This window comes from Sarcophilus harrisii, chromosome 2 (assembly GCF_902635505.1).
Source record: "Sarcophilus harrisii chromosome 2, mSarHar1.11, whole genome shotgun sequence".
Taxonomy (NCBI): domain Eukaryota; kingdom Metazoa; phylum Chordata; class Mammalia; order Dasyuromorphia; family Dasyuridae; genus Sarcophilus; species Sarcophilus harrisii.
In genome coordinates this window covers 384,516,924-384,540,351 of record NC_045427.1, presented here as the reverse complement: position 1 = coordinate 384,540,351, position 23,428 = coordinate 384,516,924, and the positions used below count along the sequence as shown (strand labels likewise).

The window sequence follows — 23,428 nt, the reverse complement described above, 5'->3', positions numbered from 1 at the left end:
CATGATGGAGGAGCAATACTGAGCCAGTCAGTTAACAAACGTTTATTAAACTCTCTCATTACTACCAGCAGGATGAATACAGAGAGGCTTGGAGTGAATTACATGAACTGATGCTAAGTGAAATAAGCAGAATCAAGAGATCATTATATACATCAACAACGATACTGTATGAAGGTGTAATCTGATGGAAGTGGATTTCTTTGACAAAGAGACGTAATTCAGTTTCAATTGATCAATGATGGACAGAAGCAGCTACACCCAAAGGGGGAAAAAAAAAAAACACTGGGAAATGAATGTAAACTGTTTGCATTTTTGTTTTTTTTCCCGGGGTTATTTTTACTTTCTGAATCCGATTCTCCCTGTGCAATAAGAAAACTGTTTGGATCTGCACACATACATTGTATCTAGGATATACTAGGACATATTCAACATATATAGGACTGCTTGCCATCTAGAGGAGGGAGTGGAGGGCGGGAGGGAAAAATCGGAACAGAAGTGAGTGCAAGGGATAATGTTGTAAAAAAAAAAAAAAAACTTACCCTGGCATGGATTCCGTCAATAAAAAGTTACTATAATTAAAAAAAAACAAAAAAACTCTCACATTACGAGCAGCATTAAGCTTATTGGTGGTTTCCTCTTTTCCCGGGGGCCCTTTGATAATGGCAGACAGAGTATAGAAGAGGGGCTTGCTGGGGAGGCATCTTGGCTGTCCGTGGCAGCAGAGAGGATGCGGAGGCTGATGGAGGGGATCTCTGCCTCTGTGCACCTGCCTGTCTTGGTGGCTTGTGTCTGTATCTGCTCCTGCCTCCGCTCCTCAGTTTCTTGTGTGTCTTACTGCCTGCCCTGATACCTCGGGGCATCCTGCGCAGGCAGAGAACGCACCTGCTCCATTCCCTGTTTCTGAATCTGCCGCATCCCGGCCCACAGCCTCGGACGCCCGGGCCGCCCATTGGAGAAGCGCCGCCCCCCGCTGCAGCTCCTCCCCGCGCCCTGCACCGGGGAAGGCCGCGGCGGCCCAGCCCCGGGCGGGGGCAGGGGCAGGGCTTACGGCCCGCGTGGCAGGGCATCCGGAAGCGTCCCGGAATCTGCAGTACCAGCTTTGCGAGCCTGCAGCCTGCAGCCTCCCGCGTCCTGCAGCCTCCCGCGTCCCGCAGCCGCAGCCTCCGCCGTCATGCCGGTGAGTTGTGCTTTTCCGTGCAGCTTTTCTTTGTTCAAGATCCCCTCGGTCCGAGGGAGCCTCTGCGGCGCCTGGCAGGGAAAACGGGCTCAGCGGGTCCATCACGTACCTCGCCGGCTGCCCATATCCCTGCCCCAACCTCAGCCCGGGCTCCCTCCCCCGCAGCCGAGCCCTGGGCCGCCAGCCTTACCTGCAGCATATCTGCCCGAGGGTTTAACGAGGCCGGGGATCAAAGGGCTGCGAGAAGAGGGCATGCGAACGGTTTTTCTTCCCGAGGTTTCTGCGTCCTGCCACACCCAGGCCACCTCTGGGAAAACTCGGGAGGAGCCCCCTAATTGCAACCTAGCCTTTGGTCCCTCCCGAATTTGGGCTTGCAGCCCTTGGGGCGCTGATAAGTCCAGGACTTTCAGACCCCGGCGCTCCGGTGCTAGCCATACCTTCTGGCCAGCTGGGGATCCCTGAACCCTAGTCCCGAAACTTCCGAAAGTATGCAGAGATTATAAAAGGAGCCTGATGGAGGGGGCTCGGGACAGGGGAGACCAGCATTTATTCAATGCTTCTGGGTACCCAAGCGCTGGGAGAAATGCTTTTACAAATATTATTTTATTTGATATAGATGAATGCAAGAGGTTTGACTGTGATGTGAAGTCTGTATAATCTCTGGCTTGTTTCTTTTCTTTTCTTTTTCTTTTCTTTTTGAGAAGGTTAGGGCCCTGCATTACCTAGAGGGTTCCTCATACTGCTCTTCTGCCACTTTATGGGACATTGTCCATTTCTCCTTGTTACTGGGATCCGGAAAGATTTCCTAGCCTAGAAACAGAGCTAATAATACTATGCATCTGTATAAAGTTTTAACTTTTCAATATATTTTCTCATTTTACTACATGAGGAAAGTAAGGCTCAGAGAGGTGGGTGGTAAATGAACATTAATTTATGTTACTTAGTGGCAGAGGTTGGACTAGAACTACAGATCTCCTGACCCCGAAGATTCATTCTGTTAATCTCATCTGTACAGAAGGATAACCTTGTTTAAATTGAAGAGCCAGGAAAAAAATAATCAAGAGAGTTAATTTAAAAGATACATTCAGAGATGGTTTTGGCATTTTAGGAGACAACCTATAGGTAATCAAAAGACCTGAGTTTGAGCCCTGTCTTCTATATTTGCTCAAGGGTGTGACCTTGAAAATAATTGATCTTTTGTTTTCTCATCTGTCAAAAAGAATCAACAATACTTGTACTGAAGGCAGCCTGGCACAATATATCTTTAAAGTCTTGAAGATTTGGGTTCAAGAAACTGCTCTAATATATATATATATATATATATATATATATATATATACTAATTGTATATCCCTGGATGAGTTACTTAACTGCTTCCTTTCTTAACTTATTAAATAAGATTGTAAATTGTAGATCAGGCACTAACCTGAATTATTAAAAAGATTTCCTCAATGAAATAAGTTCTATCCAAAATAATATTTGCAGTGCATATCTCACAGAAGAGGAGAAAATGATTAGTTCTCATTATTATTTTATATCTGGTTCCTCAGGAAAGTCCCTGAGATAGTATTCTGCCCACAGTAGGTAATCTGTGTCAGGTGGTGTTCCTCAGATTTTCTGTATCCTAGCAGCCTGTCTTTGGAGAGTTATTGAGCAATTTGGAAGTACTCCAAGAAGACCTTTGTCTAGGTCCCAGGTGTTTATCTCTTGGATCCAAGCTATTTAAATAGGGCTTCCGGGAGAAAACACAAACAAAAGAGGCGTAGCTCTCTCTGACTGAAGAATTGGCCCCATCAAGCTTTCCTATTTTCAGAAGCCCTGTGAAAGGAGAACCATTTCCTCCTCACGTAGATTAGGCCCCCCCAGAATCAAAGAAAGCAGAGAGCATTATATTTCTTTTCCCATTGGTGTTAATCTCTTTGGGACAGGCATAGACACACCCAATGCTGTATTGGCTCTTAAGAAGAACCTAGAATTGGTTCCCTTCCTCTTCTTGGGTCCTGTCTTCCATAGGCAGTGGCTTTTGGTCTTGGTGTATATTGGATTAATTTCTGGACAGCCTTCTTAAGTAGGGACATTTACAAGAGCTGGATGACCAGGATGGCGAAGTAACTCAAAATTGTATTGGGTAAGATATTTTGAAAGAACTGAAGTTTTAAGGAAACGGAGACTGAGAGGGGTAGGCATGATTACACATGATTACAGTCTTCATATTTCTAAAAGAACTGCCATGTGTCATTTACCAAATGAGTCTATTTAGATAAAGCATTTTGTGAATTTAAAGCACTGTCTAAATGCTAGCTGTCCTTATGTGAAAGATGCATTCTATTAAACAAGGCTGGAAAAGAAATATTGGAGTATAAAACATGTAACATAGATAGCACTGCAGAGGAGGAAACTGAAGCCCCGAGAAAAGAAGGAAGTGATTTTTCTAGTGGATCAGTGACAGAACCAGGAGTTAGAACAACAATCACCTAACTCCTTGTTCATTGCTCTTCCTGTCCTGGTAGTTTTTGCCTGTGTACAATTCCACTAAAGAGGGAAGGGGATGGGGAAAGGTATATGTCAGGTTAGAAGAAAGCATTCTTGATCAATAATAGTAGTCGTGGCTAATATGATTAAAGTATATAAGATATCCTTAAGTAGCTTAAAGTTTGCAAAGTGGGCAGTTAGATAGCACAATGGACAGAACACTAGGTTGAGAGCCAGGAAGATCTGACTTCAAAAATGGCCTCAAATACTTACTAGTTGTATAATCCTGGGCAAATCAATTAACCTCTGTTTGCCTCAGTTTCCCAATATATAAAATGGGGATAATAACACTTATCTCTCAGGGTTATTGTGTGAGGCTCAAATGAGATAATAATTGTAAAGAACTAAGCACAGTACCTAGCAAATAGTAAGTTCTATTTAAATGTTAATTATTATTATTAAGAAGATAATTGTTAAATACTTAGTAGTGGCACAGTGATAAGAGATATAAATGTTAGGTTTTTATAATTATTGCTAAAATAGTAATTATAAAGTACTTAGCATAATGCCTGGCATATAATAAGCACTACATAAATGTTAGCTATTATTCCTTTTTAATAACTAGATATTACTTGTTAAGCTCTTAGCACCATGGCTGATATATAGTTAAGTGCTATATAAATATCGGATAATATGTTGAAGATGATCATTGTAAAGTGCATAAACACAATGCCTGGCATATAGTAAACACTGTATTAATGTTAGCTGTATTTATTATTCTCTTGAGCCTCGTGACCTACTTGTCATGATGATACTCACTGAACACAAGATAACCCTCATTCCTAGAATAAGCAGGGTATGAGTTTGGAATGGTTCTGTCCCCTCCTTTCTCCCACAGAGAACATAAAATTCCCAAACTGGAGGGAATCTTAAAGATCATCTAATATTTGAATCCATTCTTCTATCTACAGCCTCCCTGAAAAGGGATCCCTTTGCTTATGTTTTAAGTTTCCCACTGATGGAGGCTCATTCTATATGGAAACAAACTCATTTATAGTAGGGCTCCATCTGGTTGTTAGCTATTCTTTATATTGAGCCAAGATCTGCTTTCTTATTATTTCTAAGTCTGAAAAGTAGATTATAGTGTGAGTGCACTTTTACTTAAATTTTCTACTTAATAGAACATCCAAATGTTATTTTTCTGTTTTTATAAGTAATATTTAAGAAAGGCCTTTCCAATTCTAAGATTCTATGTAAACTGAATAAAACATTTGCTGAATGTATCTTATAATTAATATACAATTCTCATTCCAATGCTTTCCTAAAGAAAGAAGACTTAGGGGCAAGTTTTAGACAATAACTATAATGAATATTCATTAAATATTTTCTGAAATGTTTAACATATATTGTATTACTTGCCATCTAGGGGAGGGAGTAGGGAAAAGGGAGCACATGGTTTTGCAAGGATGGATGCTGAAAATTATCCATAAATATGTTTTGAAGATAAAAAGCTTTAATAAAAAAACTTTAAAAATTTTTTCTGAAATATTGAAGAGAGAAAAGACTGGTTTTTAGGAGTATTATGTAGATCAAGAATGTTAAGCTCAAATAGAAACAGGACCACAAAACTATATATAACGATCCTTGTGAGAGCATATTGATTTAGGGAACTATGTATTAATGTTATTTATATTTGATTGTATTTTTATTATTTTATAAAATATTTCCCAATTACATTTTAATATTGTTGAGGCTCTACTAGGAAGTGTTATGGGCCACACATGGCTGAGTGACATTTCTGATGTAGACTAGTGGTTCTCAAATTTTGTGGTCTTAGAATCTTTTTACACTCTTAAAAACTGGGGGAGGGCGTGGGAGGGAAAGGAGAGAAAAAATTGGAACACATCATTTTGTAGGACTAAATGTTGAAAATTATCCATGTATATATGTAAAGGGCTGAAACTCTGAGTTGATGCACTGAGGACTGACGATCAAGCACTTAAGGCTAACTACTGATTGGACAATACTCTATTAGCATATACTTGGAAAATGGCTCTTTCCACTATTCTGTGCTGGTTCTATCTTTTGGTGTATACAGAGAATTGTGGGAAGGATTAGGGGGTGGGGTAAGACAAGCCAGAGTCACTTTGGCAGTAGAGGAAGAGAAGGAAGGGTCCTGTGTTCATCCTGTTTACTTCTATCCTTAAAGACCAAGGACTTTTGCTTATCCAGACTCTGGCTGATTCTAAGGTATCCAGGGTGCTAATTCGGTCTTCACATGTATATTTTGAAAATAAAAAGCTGCAATTAAAAAAAAAAAAACTGAGGATCCCCAGGTGGTTTACCATATTGGAAATTAAAACATCTTAGTATTCTTATGAAAATAGGTTTAACCTTTAAGACATTCTGAAAGAAAGAGTCTTAGGATCTCCAGAGTTCCCTATCATACATTGAGAATCACTGATCTACACCAAGATCAAAGATAGATATATTCATTCAGCAAATATTTTCAAGCATTTACTGTATGTTGTGATTTATTAAAATCAATCAAGAAGCATGCATTATGCTACTATGTGGCAAAAACTATCCTATGTGCTGGTGATACAGAAAAAAAAATAATTCTGTCCTCAAGGAGTTTACATTCTACTAAGAGAAACAGCATATACAAAGCAGACAGAAGATAACTTTTTATAGAAAGGTTTTGGTAGTTAAAGAAATTTAGAAAAGCTTCCTATAGAATGTAACACTTTGAGCTGAATTTTGAAGGAATCTATGAAGGAAAGCATTCCAGGTCTGGGGTCCATCAGCCAGGACAAGGCCACAGAAATGAAAGGTGGTGTACTAAGTGTGCGAACATCAAGTTGAAGGTGAGTATGGAGAACAATAGTGTCATATAGGGCATGGGGGAATGACAGGTAGGGAAACTAGAGACATAGGAATGAATTGGATCATAAAGAACTTTAATGCCAAAGGAGTTTATATTTTATCTTAGAAAAAAAAAACAACTTCAGTTTATTTAGAGGAAAGTAACATGATTAGACCTATGCTTTAGGAAAATCACTTGTGTCTATGTGTGTAGAAGATTTACTGAAGTGAGAAGAGACTAGAGACAGGGAGACCAATTTTGTTGTTGTTAAGTCATTTTTCAGTCATGTCCAACTCTTCATGCCCTATTTCAGCTTTTCTTTTCAAATATATTGGAGTGGTTTATCATTTCCATTTCCAGCTCATTTATAGAATGAGGAAACTGAGGCAAACACTGACTTGCCCATCTTGTAAGTGTCTAAAACCAGATTTGAACTCTGGAAGTCAAGTCTTCTTAATTTCATTGTGCCACTTAACTAGCTGATAGGAACTCCAGTTAGAAGGCTGATGAAATAGTTTGAGTGATCATAACGAGAAACTGGACTAGGTGGTGGATGTATGAGTTGAAGAAAAGAAATTAGAGAGATAAAATTAACAAGATTCAGTGACTAATTCCACTTGTGAGATGAATGAAAGGGAGGAATGAAGGTGATTGAGAGAAGCTGAAATGATTTGCAAATTTAATATATTTGTATATAAGGATTTATATCTTAGAATTTTGCCAAACTCCTCAGGTTAATATTTAAAGCTTTTTACAATTTACACCAAATTTTGTTGTGTGACCTTGGGAAAGTCACAATCTCTGTGCATCAGTTTCTTCATCTCTAGAATGGGAATGACAGCACCTATTCCCCCAGTTTGTTGTAAGGATCAAATGAGATAATATTTGTAAAATGCATAGTACAATGCTTGGCATAGAGTAGGTAGCATATAAAAGCTTATTCCTTTTCCTTCCTCTTCCATCTCTGGGCTCTCTCTCATGGCTGAAATACACTCCTTCACTTCTTCCTTTTAGTATCCCTAACTTCCTTCATAGTTCAACTCAAGTGCTTTTACTGTACATGAAGCCCTTGTGCACGCACACACATACACACACACACACACACACACACACACACACACACACACTCACACATATACTCAGCTAGATGGTGAATTTTTCAAGAATAGTATTTGTTTCACTTTTATCTTTGTAGCCCCAGCATTTAATCCAGAGTGTGACACATAGTAGATGCTTAATAAATGCTGATTGACTGATATCTTTTGAGTTCCCTCTACCCTTTACATTCTCATAACTTAGCCTTTTTTAAAAATCTGTGTATATATTTTTAATCTATTTATCCTTTGGATTATATTTTTGATAACTTTTTTGTTTTTAAGTGAATAATAGCTTTTTATTTTCAAAATACATGTAATGATAGTTTTCAACATTCACCCTTGCAAAACCTTGTGTTTCAAATTTTTCTCCCTCCTTTTTCCCCACTCCCTCCCATATACAGCAAGTAATCCAATATATGTTAAACATGTACAATTCTTCTATATATATTTCCATATTTATCATGCTGCACAAAAAAAAAATCAGATCAAAAAAAGAAAAAAACAAAAAGCAAGCAAACAACAAAAAAGATAAAAAACAAAACAAAACAAAACATGTTGTGATCCACAGTCTTCCTTCTGGTTGCAGATACCGCTCTCCATCACAAGTCTATTGGAATTGGCCTGAATCACCTCATTGTTGAAAAAAGCCACATCCATTAGAATTGATTACATGTTATTGGTGTACACAATGATCTCTAGTTCTACTCACTTCATTTAGCAACAGTTCATACAAGTCTCTCTAGGCCTTTCTGAAATAATCCTGCTGATCATTTCTTATAGAACAATAATATTCTATAACATTCATATGCCATAACTTATTTAGCCATTTTCCAATTGATGGGCATCCACTCAGTTTCCAGTTCTTTGCCACTACAAAAAGAGCTGCTAGAAACATTTTTGCACAGGTGGGTCATTTTACATTTTTTATTATCTCCGGTTTAGAGACCCAATAGAGACACTGCTGAATCAAAGGATTTGCAAGTTTGATAGCTCTTTGGGCATAGTTCCAGATTGCTCTCCAGAATGGTTGGCAGATTAAATTTTAATAAGCTTTTAGAACAGAAATGCTTTTGTTTATCTTTAAATCACCAGCATATATAATAGGTATCAAATAAAATTTTGTTGAATGAATGAATTAGAATAAGCAAATATTTTGTTGCTAGGGTTGGCCCCAGCATGTTGGCCCATTTTTCTTAGGCAAAAGAGATTAGCTTAGGTCTTTAATTAGAAAGGATGGAATAATCTTTTTCCTGATAAAGGGTCTTGCCTCCATGTTGAGAGTTGCTATCAAGATTGGGGGTAGCTGTGGGGTATATGAATGTTCAGGGAAGATTAATATCTCTGGTGTGAGGGCTGCCTGCCCATTTCAGAGCTATCTTCCACCAATTACCCCACTATCACTTGTGACTTCAAGAAACTACAGCTTGGGGGCAGCTAGGTGGTGGAGTGGATAGAGCACCATCCCTAAAGTCAGGAGGACCTGAGTTTAAATCTGATCTCAGACATTTAATATTTCTTGGCTGTGTAACCCTGGGCAAGTCACTTAACCCCAATTGCCTCACCAAAAAAGAAAAGAAAAGAAAAGAAACTATGGCATGCATAGCAGCCACATCTTGGTAAAGTATTTTGGCAGATAGCTAAACCAGGTTAAGGGCAACCAATGGACCTCAAACTCATCAGTGAATTGGGGGGAGGGAGGTATCTATTCCAAGCATGTAAAGACATCTCCCAATATAATGAGTGGATGAAAACAATTTGTCCCAAAGACCATGAAAGTGGCTGAAGCAGATGCTGTGGAATTCTTAGAGTTTGGTCAGACATCAAAGATGCCAAGGTCTTCCACTGCATCCTGAGCTATCATCAATCATCTTGACTTTTGTCTTGTCATTGGATTTTGATGACTCTGGAAGAGAGAGTGAGACTGAAGACTTTGCACAACTCTGCCTCGATTAATTCCAATTTATTTGCAAGTCAAAAGATATTATCCATACCATTTTACCATTTTTATCTACCTCAGAGGCCTGAGGTAATCAGTAACTGGTAAGTAATGAAGCAGCAGGTGCAGATATACTGGGAGCTATAGTCACAATCCTGCAACTGACTAGATGTAGACTAGATCAGAGGGTCATCTCACTGGACTGAAGGGATTCAGTAGCCCCTTGGGTATCGGAGCAGTCTTTATAATGACCTCCTGTCATGAGGAAGGGGCTAGAAAGGGTACCCTAAAATTGTCTGCCAACCCTGGAATGCTCACCATAGGGTGGGGGATCCTACCCTGTGGTAGAAGCACAAAAAATGTACAAAAACTTTTACAAAGATGATTTCACTTACCATTAGCATATGGAACGTGGGAATTGTGGCAATTTCTTAAATTAATTTCTTAAAATAAGGTAAGAATGAAGTTTGCTTCACTCATTGAATTGTTCACATGAACACTTAGAGGCTATTATTGTAGGGTTATTGATTGGGCTCATTTCATTATTGTTGTGTCTCAGAGAATAGAAAGACCTGAGATGAAGGAGAGATAATCGAGCTATTCGATGGACCAGTCAAAACACATACAACGTTTATTAGTTAAGTTCATTGTCTTATATGGGCACAGTTTATAGCTTCCCAAAACAAGTATAATAGTAACAACAGATCACTGGTCACAGATCACCGTAACAGATTTAATAATGAAAAAGTTTGAGATCTTACAAGAATTATATAAATGTGACAATAGATACAATGTGAGGACATACTATTGGAAAAATGGCACCAGTAGACTGGTTGCTACATTGATGCAGGGTTGTCACAAAGCTTTAATTTGTTTTTTTTTAAAAAATCAGTATCTGTGAAGCACAATGAAACAAAGTATGTCTCTGTGTCTTATGTAGTCTCTACTTGACCAGCTATTTATGACTTATAAACCAGTAGGTAAATTAGATCTTAACCTTGCTCCAGAAAAAGAATGGATAGTGGAAAAATTTGCCTGTATATAATTACCTTTACCTCCTCTCCTTTCACTTACTCTTCATCCCTTTGAAATTTGGCTTTTGGCTTCATCATTCAACTGATATTGCTCTCTCTAGAATTAACCTGTAAACCCTTAATTTCTACATCTGGTGTTCCTTTTTCATCTTAAACCTTTTAAATTGATCTGTTGAATTTGACATTGTTGGACACTGTCTTTCCCAGATACTTTTTCTTCTCTGAGTTTAGGAAAACTCTCTCTTCTGGTGAATTTCCTATCTGACTGATCTCAGTTTTCTTTGTTGATTTATCATATCCTGTAAATTGAGATTTCCCCCCAAAATTCTAATCTGTACTCTCTTCTTTTCTCCTTTTTTTTTTTTTTTTTTGTTCTCTTGGGACCTAATCAGTTCCCATAGATTTAACTATTATCTCAACATAGATACCTCTCAGATTTATATGTCATATCCTAGTCTCTCTCTGAAGTTTCAGCCCTAGTTCACCAGCTGCCTGTTGGATATTTCAAAAAAAATATGTACCATAGACATCTTAAGCTCAATCTGTCTAAAACTGAACTGATGTTCTTTCCTCCTATATTGGAAGTTCTTCACCTTTTTGTGTCACAAACTCCTTTGGTAGTTTGATTTTTAAAAAGTCCACAAAACTTTATTATTCCTTCACAGAATGTTTTTGAATGCATAAAATAACATAGGATTACAAAATAAATCAGTTTAAAATAGTTACCAGAATTTAAAAATAAGTTCAAGGACATCAACTTAGGAATTCTAACCTTAAGTCCTCCCTTCTTCCAAATTGTCCTGTTTCTGTTGTTATTGTTTGTCATTCATTTTCCAGTGTCTCAGCATTATTCTTAATTCCTCTCTGTCCCTCATTCCACAATACCCAATCAGTTGACAGATCTTTCCATTTCTATCTTTATAACATCTGTCATATCTAACCTTTTTTCCTCTACTTAATACAGCTACCACTTCCACTTTAGTTTAAACCTTTATAAATTCTTACCTTGATTATTATAATAGGCTCTTAATTAGTCTTCCTGCCTCAAGTCTCTCTTCACTTCATCCTACACACTTCTGCCAGAGTAATTATCCTAGATTGAAAATTTGACCATGTGATTCCCTTACTTAACCAACTTCAGTAACTTCCTAGTGCTTGTAAGATAACATATAAACTCTTATGTTTAGCTTTTTAGGTAAAGTCCATCTCCAACCAATAATGCCCTCCATTTAACCACTAGTTATAGGTGTGTATTTATTAGGTTTATATTTGTACTACATACATTTTATATGTATTAGTTGTCTTTTCCATTAGATTCTTCCACTGGAGAATTGGGATTGTTTCATTCTTTGTATTTGTGCCCTCAGTGTACATGGTACATGATAGGTGTTTAGTATCTTGTTGGTTGATTGGTGAATTGTATCCCTTGGCAGACACTCTGGAGAAACTTTTCTAATCAGACAATAGTTCTTTACTTCCTCTCCCTTGTTTTCTGTCAACATGGAAGACTAGTCCTGAGTTCAGTGGAACAGATAGTAATCATCTGCTGAATTCAGGACAAGATGCCTACCTTATAAAGGGAAAGCCTTAGGAAGTTCTTCAAGATAAAATAGTATTTTTATTCTATTAATAGTGTCACTTATCAATTGCTGCTGACATGTTGGAGAGCATTAGTACAGTTAGTAATAAGAAACACATTATTGACTATAAATGATAGATGATTTATTAGACCCCTATTTTATTCCAATAAGTTTTAATCAGTTTGAAATGACTCCATAAAGGTGGTGATTATAAATTCTGATAGTAGGCCTAATTGCTATGAATTAAAGATTATTAGTTTCCTTGCCTAATCATAAAAAGCTAACTAAAAGACTTCTATCCTTGTTTTTCTTTTCTTTGGTGACAAAAACTATTGTGATAGGGGACTGAATTACATGGAAAGTCCCCCAGCTGTTTTTATCATCCTTGTCGTCCCTTTATTGCCCAACAAGGGGAGATGACCATGAATATATAACCAATGAGTGAGCCTGGTTGCTGGACTTCAGTCTGTCCTACTTGCCTGTTGACCCATGTAAATATTTTGACATCTATTCATCAGCACAGCCTCATAAGTGGCTTGGGAGGATCTCCTGGAATGTCAAGATCTGTTAAGGTCTGCACTCTAGCCTGTTTGTCTCCAAATGGGATTCTATATTTTTGTAGACCCTCCTGAAGAGTCAAGGACAAGTCTATCTACCAGTCAGTCTCTCCATTTTTGACCTGCTCTACCTATATTGTCTGGGTGTCAAGCACTAAAGCTCTGGAGGAAGGAGGTATCTCAGATTGTGAGCAAGATCTGGAGTCTACCTCATTAGAGAGGACCATGTACCCTTTAATAAAGTGCCATTAGCTTAGAGTTCTGCCTTAGTGATTTTTCTTGCAGATTGGATAATTTTTTAAATGCTCATAGTGTACATTGGACACTTTGATTTCATTGCATATTACAAAAAAGAATTGGGATTCCCCCAAAATCATAAAAAATAAAAAGCTATCTGTATAAATCATAGCTGACCTAGACATAAGAACAAAAGAAAAAAGGAAGCAACCTAAATGTCCAATTATTGGTGAGTGGTTGAAGAAATCATGATGTTTTATGGTAAAAATGAAGCAAATAAAAACTACCACTGTAATTTGGTGACTTGGTGACTGATTATTATTTGATAATTCATTTGGGCAGGGCTTCCCAGTTTTTTCAGTCCCCATACATCTTGACTTTCACACCTTTCTTCTCACTCTGGAATTATCCCTCTATCCTTCTAGTCCCCCTTTTCCTGTAAGTTTCTTTTGGAGCCTTCATTTTGGGAAAAAGTCCAAACCTTCATTCCCCTCCAGCCTTGCTTTTGACTTTGATTTTACCACTATACTCTCGTGGATACCTTATCCTTCCCACCTTCTTTATCCCCTCTTCATCTCTCCTTTATGTATTATTTTTCCCATTAGAATATAAGTTTGAGAGAAGGGATTGGCTGCTTGTGTTTTTATCCCAAGCACATAGCACAATGGTGACACATATGAAGTATTTAATAATGCATGTTGCCTTTCTGCCTGTTTACCCATTATAGTCCCTATTCATTATGAAAGAAAATAAATTCTAGATTTTACCATACATAAGGAATAAGAAGTAAAATAGATGAATTTTTCATAAAGAAAATGGTACTTAGTACACATTTTTAGTAACATAAAGTTGTTAAATATTTATCAGGAACGGAGTCTAATTAATTATTAAGGCTCTTGATCCTCTTTCCTGTCAAAAGATAGTTTTCTTCTTAGTATAGTTTTTTGTTTATTTGTTTTTTGAAATTGATACCCAATATCACATTCAGCCAGCAGTTTGTTTCTTGCATTGGATTTGACTGAAAACAGAAATGAAAAATCTTGATTTACAGAGATGAGTTGCCATAAATTGGATCCAGGCCTTAATGAACACAATTTGGTGCTCATTAAGGTGCGCTTAAGGTAGGCTTCTTCAAGGGTATGTCAAAAATCTTGTAACTTCATTGTAAATCATCTCAAAGTCTTTGGTTCTTTGGAAAACAGTTTATATTCATCTTTCAGCTGTATGGTTTTTGCAAATTTTTTTTCTAGGTCAACATGAAAAGGGTTTCTTTTATATTAAACAAGATGTTAAAATTTCACTTATTTGGTTGCCATCATTAGGAATTATTCCTGGGGCAGCTAGATGCCACAGGATTGGCCCTGGAGTCAGGAGGACTTGAGTTTAAATCCAGCCTCAGACACATAACATTTCCTAGCTATGTGACCCTGGGCAAGTCACTTAATCCCAATTGACTTGCCAAAAAAGAAAAAGAAAAAAAAAGGAATTATTCTTTCAAAATTTTTAGATACATTCTAACATTTCCACCCTTTCCTACCCTTTCTATGTTTCCTCATCACCGATTCACAGTCCATAGTTTTTGGGTTTTTTTTCCTTTTGCTGTGTATTCTGTAAGGTAATATAGTTCTTTACCAAATAATCTCCATTTAAAAGCTTTCTGAGGATATATATGCCTCAGGTTAAAAATCCTTAATTCTAAGAGTTTTATTTTAAGATTTTATTTCTTATTTTATACTTTTCTTGTTTTGTTGACGATTACTGAATTTCCAAGAATTTTTAAAACATTTTTTGATGTAATTTTTACTCCTTCATCCCAGTCATTTCTAAATATACTCAGTGCCCACCTCTTCCACCCAGGAATCTCACTTTCCCTTGAGATTATAGAATTTAAGATATGAAGCTGAACGGGACATCAGAAACCATCTAAACCAGTCTTTGTAACAGTTAAAACTAGTTGCGTTAACAATTCCATATGATCAAATATGTAACATCATGCAACCATATAGTCTTTCCCTTCTTCAAAAGGAAGAGATAGCTTTTCATAATTTGCAGCCTTATGAAAACTTTCCTTATGCTTTTGTCCACTTAATCTATTCAGTAACACCCTTAGTCATATATAGATAGATACCGAATTTATATACAGAACATTTTCTCATTGCTTCTTTAATGCCAAGATTAGTCATTATAATCATATTTATCTTTATTTTTTGTTTCTTATTTATATTATGGTAGTCATATCATTTTTATTAGGTAGATATCCGTTTTAGAAATAGGAGGGATGTAGCTAGAATATCATGAAGCTTTTGTCAGAGATCTCCTGGCAAATCATGGAGTTCCATCTGACATGGCATGATTCAGCTAAACTGATCTGCACAGTGTGTGTATGTGTGTGTATATATATATATATATATATATATATATATATGTAATTTCCTCTACTTTGTTTATTTGTATCAGTTATACCTTGTCTCTGTAAATTCCTCACGTTCATTATTTCATACAACTCAATAATATTTCATTAGTTTTTTTGTGGTGGTGAAGACTTGGAAACCAAGGCAGTACCCACCAATTGGGGAATGGCTGAAAAAATGCCAATGATAGAATACTTTTGTGCCATAAGAAATGATGAAGGGGTTAGTTTCAGAGAAACATAAGAATTATATGAAATGATACAGCATGAAGTAAGCAGAATCAGAAGAATTGATACAATAACAGCAATGTTGTAAAGATAAACAACTTGGAAAAACTTCCAAATTCATTATATTTCCCTCAAAACCCTTCCTGCTTTCAGAATTTCCTTATTACTGTCAGATACTAGTCAGAAAGCATTTATTAAGTTCTGATGTGCCGTGCACAAGTGCTCAGCACTGGAGATATAGACAAAGGTAAAAGATAGTCCCTGCCCCCAGGAGCCCATCATTCCAGTCATCCAGGTTCACAATCTAGGTATCATCTTCAACTTTTCATTTTCTTTTTTTTCCCCTGAGGCAATTAGGATTAAGTGACTTGCCCAGGATCACACAGCTAGGAAGTGTTAAGTGTCTGAGACCAGATTTGAATTCAGGTCCTCCTGACTTCAGGGCTGGTGCTCTATCCACTGCGCCACCCGGCTGCCCAACTTTTCACTTTCTTTCACACACATATACCCTATCCAATTTTTTGCCAAGTCCTTTGATTTCATCTCTAATTAAATGCCCTCTTTTCTCCTCTATCTCCACTCTGGTGCAGGTCATCACTTCACACCTGTATTACTTCAATAGACCACTAGTGGGTCGATCTTTCTCATTTCTCTCCCTACTTCAATCTTCCACTCGATTATAAAAATTATCTTAAAGCACAGATTTGACTATGTCATACCCTCCACTCATTAAACTCTAGTAGTTCCCTGTCACCTCTAGGATCAAGTATAAAATGTTCTGTTTGGAATTCAGAGTGATTCACAATCTGGCCCACTTTCCAGTCTTCTTATACCTTACGCTGTCCGCCATCAACTCTTCTATCCAGTGCCCTTCTTTTTTGCTCTTCTTGCACAATCCATTTTCTGACTCTGGACATTTACACTGTTTCTTGAATACATTCCCTTCTCATCTTCATCTCCGGCTTCTTTCAAAACCCACCTCATGTTTTCTTATCTCCCTTAATGCTTTATTGATTTTTTTTCTAATTTATCTTGTATCTATCTTCTTTGTACATAGTTTTTTTTTTCATGTTTTTTCCCCATAGGATTAGTAGCTTCTAGAAGACAGAGACTGCTTTTGCCTTTCTTTGTGTCTTTGTCACTTAATATAGTGACTGGCACATAGTAGGTGCTTAATAAATGCTTGTCAGCTGACTGGCTTTAAATAAAAAACAACATATCAAGGCTGGGTTTTCTCTAACTCCCATATGCTACCTGATCAGGTGAGAGTTGCCTCTCCTGGGGGGCTTTTTATGTTAACCTTTCTCCTTTGTTGATTTCAGAAACATGAGTTCTCTGTGGACATGACCTGTGAGGGCTGTGCTAATGCAGTCACCCGAGTCCTCAACAAGCTAGGTGGTAAGTGGGACCAAGGAGCCTGGACAGTGTGAATGGGGGCAGGTTGGGAATAAAAGTGTAGCTGAGACCACTTTCAAATAAGTCATATTCTTCTACTTAGTTTTGAGACGAGTTGCCTTTCTTCTTATATACAAGGCTTATAATATCAGCTCATCCAGCCCTTTTGAGATCCAGAGAAGAGTCATAATGAGACAGTAGCAAAGAAAGGATTAGAACCCAGAAATTCTAAGGCTTCATTTAGTACCCTTTCTATCACACCAGGCTGCCTTTATCATAGGCAAAGATGACAGTATCAATCTATTGTCAGGGTGACAAATACTTCAGGTTGTATCTCTAGTAGGGGAAATAGATGATTCTGAATAATTCACTGATTCATTTGTTATACAACCATTAATTAAGCAATTTTTCATTTCAACAAACATTTATTAGGTATGATTGTATGCAAGCCATTATTCTGGGCATTGGAAATAGAAACACAAAAATAGAGCTCTCCTTTTTTCTAAGCATTTTCATAGAGGCTTGAACTTTGATACTAGCTGTCTGAGTAGGTTCTTTCAGCAGCTCAGCCAGCTTTTAGGAAACAAAATGGAGCCTTGCTGGCCTATATATGACTATAAAGGGAAGGAAGGCGAGTCTGTCCCTCCCTTTGTTACAGCTGGATTCCAGCATCTTAAATTCTAATCTCAGGATGTCAACTTTTAGGAGAGGAGTAAAATGTGCATTTGAAAAGTGTTTGAGAAAAAAAGGATGGTATATGTATGTGTCAATATTTACAAATATACTAGTGATTTCACCCTGCCACTTGAGAAGTACAGCTGCAAGTGGCATTTAAGAAAATCCCCATACTCTGCATTAGGCAGAGATGAAAACCACCAGAGAGAGTAGGACACTTGACTGATCAGATTCAAGCATGAGGCTAATAATAAGGCCTGTAGTGTGGATTGTATCTTTATAGGTACTATATGCAATTCAAAGCTGACAGAACTCTTCAACTTCCTTGATCTAGAACTCCACAACTCTTTGCTCTAATTATAAGCTCTTATCTTTGCTTCACTCCTCTTAAACCTGTAGTTCATTTTCACAATGACCTCCACTCTCTCCACATTTTCTTGTTTTCTTATTCAACTATCATCCTCATCCTTGTTCTGGTTTCATTTCTGTCTTTTCACAGGTTGATCCTTGTTTTCTTGTTCTTTCATCAGTTAGGCTTTGCAAAAACCCAGCCTTAGATTACCTCAACCATACAGTTTCTCTTTTGCAGTTTATGTCCTGCTAAAAACTCCTAGGGGAAGTTGTACATATTGTTTTCACTACAAATGCATTTAATAGCAATTATGCCTTCATTTATGCCCTACAATCCTTTTGTTCTTCCTAAATGCACTTGCTATGATGTTACTCCTACATTTTTCTCTTCTTAAACCTACATCACTTCCTTCTTAACACACACATATACACACAACTTCCCCCCCCCACAAGATTACCAGCTGTCTATATCCTGCTTCAGTCTGTCTTTTGAAATGTAGTTCCTAATTATCAATTACCAGAATATTCCATCAGTATTTCAACTCAGCATATCCAAAACAGAACCCATTCTTTTTCCCTCTGTCCTGTCCCCAAACTTCCTCTTTTTCTCATGAAGCAAAAGAAATTTCTTGAATTTTTTTCTCACCATCCTTCTAGTCACTCAAATTCATGTCCTCAGAATCATTTTTGAGTCTTCCCTTTTTCTCCTCACTTCTCCCATGCTTTGTCAGTTTTATTAATTCTATTTCCACATTATGATTTCCATACATCCCCTTCTCTCCACTCACACAGCTCTACCTTTGTTCAGACTCACATCGCCTTTTAGCCACACAATTGCTAGATCTTTCTTTGCTTCTCCTCTTTACAGTCTATATTTGTCACTCCTGAAACATGAATATGACCTTACCTCTAAGATAAAATGCAAAATATTTCACCTAGCATTTGAAGTTCTCTATAAATATTATTCCTGTCTTCTTTTCTAGTTTTATTTAATATAATACATTTAATTAATTAATTTGTTTATCTTAATATAAGAACTATTCTTGTATGTGACATTTCATCTTAATTGAAATGCCTTTGTACTGAAATGTGGTCCCTTACATGCAGAATTCATTTCTGCTCTACCCCTGCCTATTAAGAATCCCTTTCTTTGCTAAAGTGCCCCCTCCTACATGTAACCTTTCCTGATTTGTCCTGGTTTTAAGTTCTCTGTTCTTCTTGAAATTGTTTTGAAATATTTTGAATTTATTTCTCTGTGTATATATTGTATTCTTCTCCCCTCCACCTTAGGGAATGTAGACTTCTTGAGGGAAGAGCCAGTTTTGTTTTTGCCTCCAATGATTCCTATAGTCCTTTTCATTGCAAGTTCTTAATTCATGTTAAATTGAATTACATATTTGTATCAGCAACCCAAGGCAGCCAAGGCAAGGTCAAATCAACAGATCCCATCCACCAGGTGGGAGGAATTGAGAAATAATAATAACTAACATTTACATAGTACTTCAGAGTCTGCAAAGTGCTTTATATATGTTATCTCATTTGATCCTCATAATAACCATATGAGATTGGTGCTATTTTAGTCATATTTTGTAGATGAGGAAACTGAAGTGGAGAACATTTAAGTGTTGCCCATGTCACATAGATAGTAAGTGTCTGAAGTAAAATTCACACTTAGATCTTTCTTATTTCAATTCCATATTCTAACCATTGTACCAACTCGTTGCCAAGGGGCAGTGTTGGCATCCCTCAGCCTGGAGGGATCTGTGGGAGCACAAGAATAGGCCAGTGATGTTGAGAAGAGGAATGATCGAATGTCAATCTTAAGGGAAGAACAAAGTGTTGACTTAAAAGGTGCTAGAGAAAGATAGGTGGAAACCTTCCTTTGTGGGATTTTCACAAGGAAAATGGAATAAGAACACTGAACTGGAAGACAGATTGGAAGATAATGCTCCATCACTTAGAGAATCCTAAAGTTATGATGGACTATTAAATCTGGAATAGACATTAGAGATGATCACTTCCATCTCCTTCATTTTATAAAAAAAGAAAAGCAAGTCCCAAAGAGGAGAATAGCTTGCTCCCAATAACACAGTCAGTTATCAGAGTGGTCCCTGTGTCCAGGTCTCCTGACTTCTAGTCCAACTTTGTGTATAATATGTATGACCTCAGGCAAGTCATTTCTTTCTCTGAACCTCAGTTTCCTTACCTATAAAATTATCCTTATTGACCTCATATGGTATTTGTAAGGAGAGTGTACTTTGTAAACTGTGCAGCACTATAGAAATGGGAGTTCTGATTATTGTTGTTCCCTCCCACCCCTTGGCAGGGGTCCAGTTTGACATCGACCTGCCCAACAAGAAAGTGTGCATCGATTCAGAGCATAATGTGGAAACACTGCTGGAGACTCTGAAGAAAACGGGAAAGACCACCACCTTCCTTGGGACCAAGTAGCAGGAAGCTCCGTCCTTTAGCCAGCAGGATGAACCAAAGGGGGCAGGTCAGTCAAGCCCTAGGGCTTTGGGAACAATTCTTCCTCATTTTCCCATTCCCCCCATCCAAAGGGCAAGAGGACTTGCCTCAAGCCCTGTCAAAAGCAAAGAATTCTAGAGCTAATTCTGACCCTTTCATCCCCTTATTTTGGCTTATAGTACTACTTATAATAGATTGTACTTCACAGTTTAAAAAATACTTTCCTCCTAATAGTCCAATGAGGTGAGTGGTGCATGTGTTATTTATCAACATTTTATGGATGATGAAGACTGAGGCTCAGGATATACAAATGACTTCCTTTTGGGTCAAGAGGCTTGGGACTAGAGGAGTGTGGACCTAACCCTGGTTTCCTAACTTCAAGACCTTTGTAATCCATAGGTAGTTCTCCCATTCTCTTCAACAAGTGCTAGCATTCAACTAAGCAGAAAATATAGTTACCAGGGGCACTTTTTTTCTTTTTTTTCCCCCCAAGATGTGTTAGATGTGTCCTAATCCATGCTTGTTTCTCATCACTCCTAAAATGGTGGGGCGTGTACCTGGATAAGAACAAGATAAGAGTGGAGGCAGAAGATGGAAAAGGTCAAGAAGTGAACTCCAGCCAACTGAGAGAAAGCCTTGTGATGTCACATAGTGGGGAGAGTAGTGACCTAGGAGTCAAGGGACCTAACTCCTAGGCCTGGCTCCACCACAGATTTATTGTGTATCCTTCAACAACTCATGATTTTGGGCCTCAGTTTTAGGGAATTCTTAAAGGACTTGCGAAGTGACAGAAGCATGGATTAGGGCAAATATAATATTTATCTTTTTCCATTTTTTCTCAATTAAAAATTTTTTAACATTAGAATTTTCATTTCCATTTTTTTTTTTTCTCTCCCTTCCTTGCTCCCTTGCCTTAAAAAGGCAAGCAGTTTGATATGGATTATATATGTGAAGTCATGCAAAACATCCTGCTTGGAAGAGAGGGACAAAAGTCCATCTTGGAGACTATATCTTCTGCTTAAAGCTAGGGGGATGACTGCCTATGGGTTATGGACAGTTCCGCCATCACCATCGTTATCATCATCATCATTAACATTAACATTTACCTATTAGCACTTTAAAATCTGCAAAGTATTTTGCTGAGCATGGGATTGGATCTTATAACAACTTCCTGAGGCAGGTACATATTAGTATCTTCATTTTACAGAGAAGAAGGAGGAGGCACAGAGAAAGATTAAGTGACATCACACAGCTAGCCTCTGAGGGCGGATTTGAAATCAGGTCTTAGTGATTTCAGGGTCTTGCACATTATCTACTGTGCAGCTGCCTTGTGAGCTTGTAAAAAGCATAAGGTGAAGAGATGGGGTTAGATTTCCATGCAGTTTTATAGAACTAGGCTTAGGTGTATACATCATGTACAGTGTTTTACATACAGTAGGTATATATATATATATAATGTCCAGTTCCTGGTCTAGGGTTCTGCCACAGTATCCCTTGGAGGTAGGGGGTTGTATATTACCCTTGTTATCTCCCTGACGCTATACACATACCCCTCTGTAAGTATTTGTGGATTGCACTAATGCCTGTATTAGAAGTCCAGGTGAGAGGGGATCACTGTGGGGAGCACGTCCTCGTTGGGGAGGAGGGAGGGGCCAAGTGACCAGTTTGCTATCAGTGTAATGTTGCCTTGCTCACAGCAGGGGGAGCCCCTGACCTGCCTAACTTTCCCTCTCCTTCCTCTGCTTGCAGGAGCCCGAGTGGCAGGCTCCCCAGGATCCACTCCCATTCTGGCCAGATGTGGGAAGGAGGGGAGACCTGGGAGTGGAAAGGAAAGAGAGGAAAGAGCGCATCAGTGACTGGGAGCCCACAGTGTTCCAGGGGAGCCCTTCGGCTCACTATCCCTCTTTCTTTGCCACCCTCTAATAAAACGGAGCTGGTTTTTGCTGGAAAAGTTCTTCTCTGTATCTTTGGTTCCCTACAGGCTGACCCAGAGACAGAAATGATAGGGTTCCAGTCTCTCTGCCACTGCAGTCCTGTCCAGTCGTTCAATAAACAGTGAAGAGGACTGGGGGAAGGAGCAAGGAACAGAAATAAGGCTCCTCTTCCCCAGGATACCAAATCCCCACCAGTGTGACCTCTGTATCAGGGCAGCCCCTTCTTCCACAGTGAGAGTAAGAGCAAGTTTTTTAGCAAGGAGTTTTGAGGGAAATGTAGAAAAGATGATTTTTGCCATTGTTGTTTGAAGGGCTTCCTGGCAACTAGCAGCCAATAAGAAACAAATAATTTTTCTTTTTCTTTTCTTTTCTTTCTTTTTTTTGGAGGCATTATTGGAATTATGACTTTCCAAGTGTCACACATCTAGTATCTGAGGCCAGATTTGAATGTAGGCCCTCCTGACTCCAGAATCAGTGCTGAATAACCGTGCCATCTAATTGCCCCCATTTTTCTCAGCAATATGCCAACAGTATGCCCAGGTGGTGTTTTGGGTTTGATTGTATAGACCCAGTGATAGGATAACTCCTGAAATCAAAAACCACAGATCATAATGCTGATGTACAATGGGGCAGAGAGCTAGATTTTTGTCATTGCTTGGAATATTTATCAACGTTAGTTTGAATAGCTGGTCAAAGTCATATTGAAAGTAGCTAGTTGTTCCCTAGCTACTAGGGTTCCATCCAATTCAGGGAACTTAACTAGACCTTTTTACAAGCTCATTTGGGTGACAATCTACTACTGATCTTTAGGAGTCTTCTCATATCCCTGATGAGAGAGCCCCAATATAAGGGAATAGATCCCTTTTAATATCCCCAGTGTAAAAGGCAGCAGGGAAGGAGAGGTTCCTGCCAATCCATGGAAGTCTGTGATCTAACCATCCCTATGAAAGCAAGTAAGTCAGTAGGCAATAAATGTCATCTGTATAGAATACTATTCTAGGTCCTGGGGG

At 38.2% G+C, this 23,428-nt stretch overlaps 1 protein-coding gene across 1 annotated transcript; it reads left to right on the top strand.

The window, feature by feature from the left end:
* The first annotated feature begins 1,002 nt into the window (after positions 1-1,002).
* ATOX1 (antioxidant 1 copper chaperone) lies at positions 1,003-22,435 on the top strand. The gene is made up of 4 exons (XM_031953559.1): positions 1,003-1,177; positions 16,917-16,992; positions 20,342-20,512; positions 22,234-22,435. The coding sequence occupies exons 1-3, from the start codon at positions 1,172-1,174 to the stop codon at positions 20,464-20,466; spliced, it is 207 nt and encodes a 68-aa protein (XP_031809419.1). The 5' UTR covers positions 1,003-1,171; the 3' UTR covers positions 20,467-20,512; positions 22,234-22,435.
* The last annotated feature ends 993 nt before the right edge of the window (positions 22,436-23,428 follow it).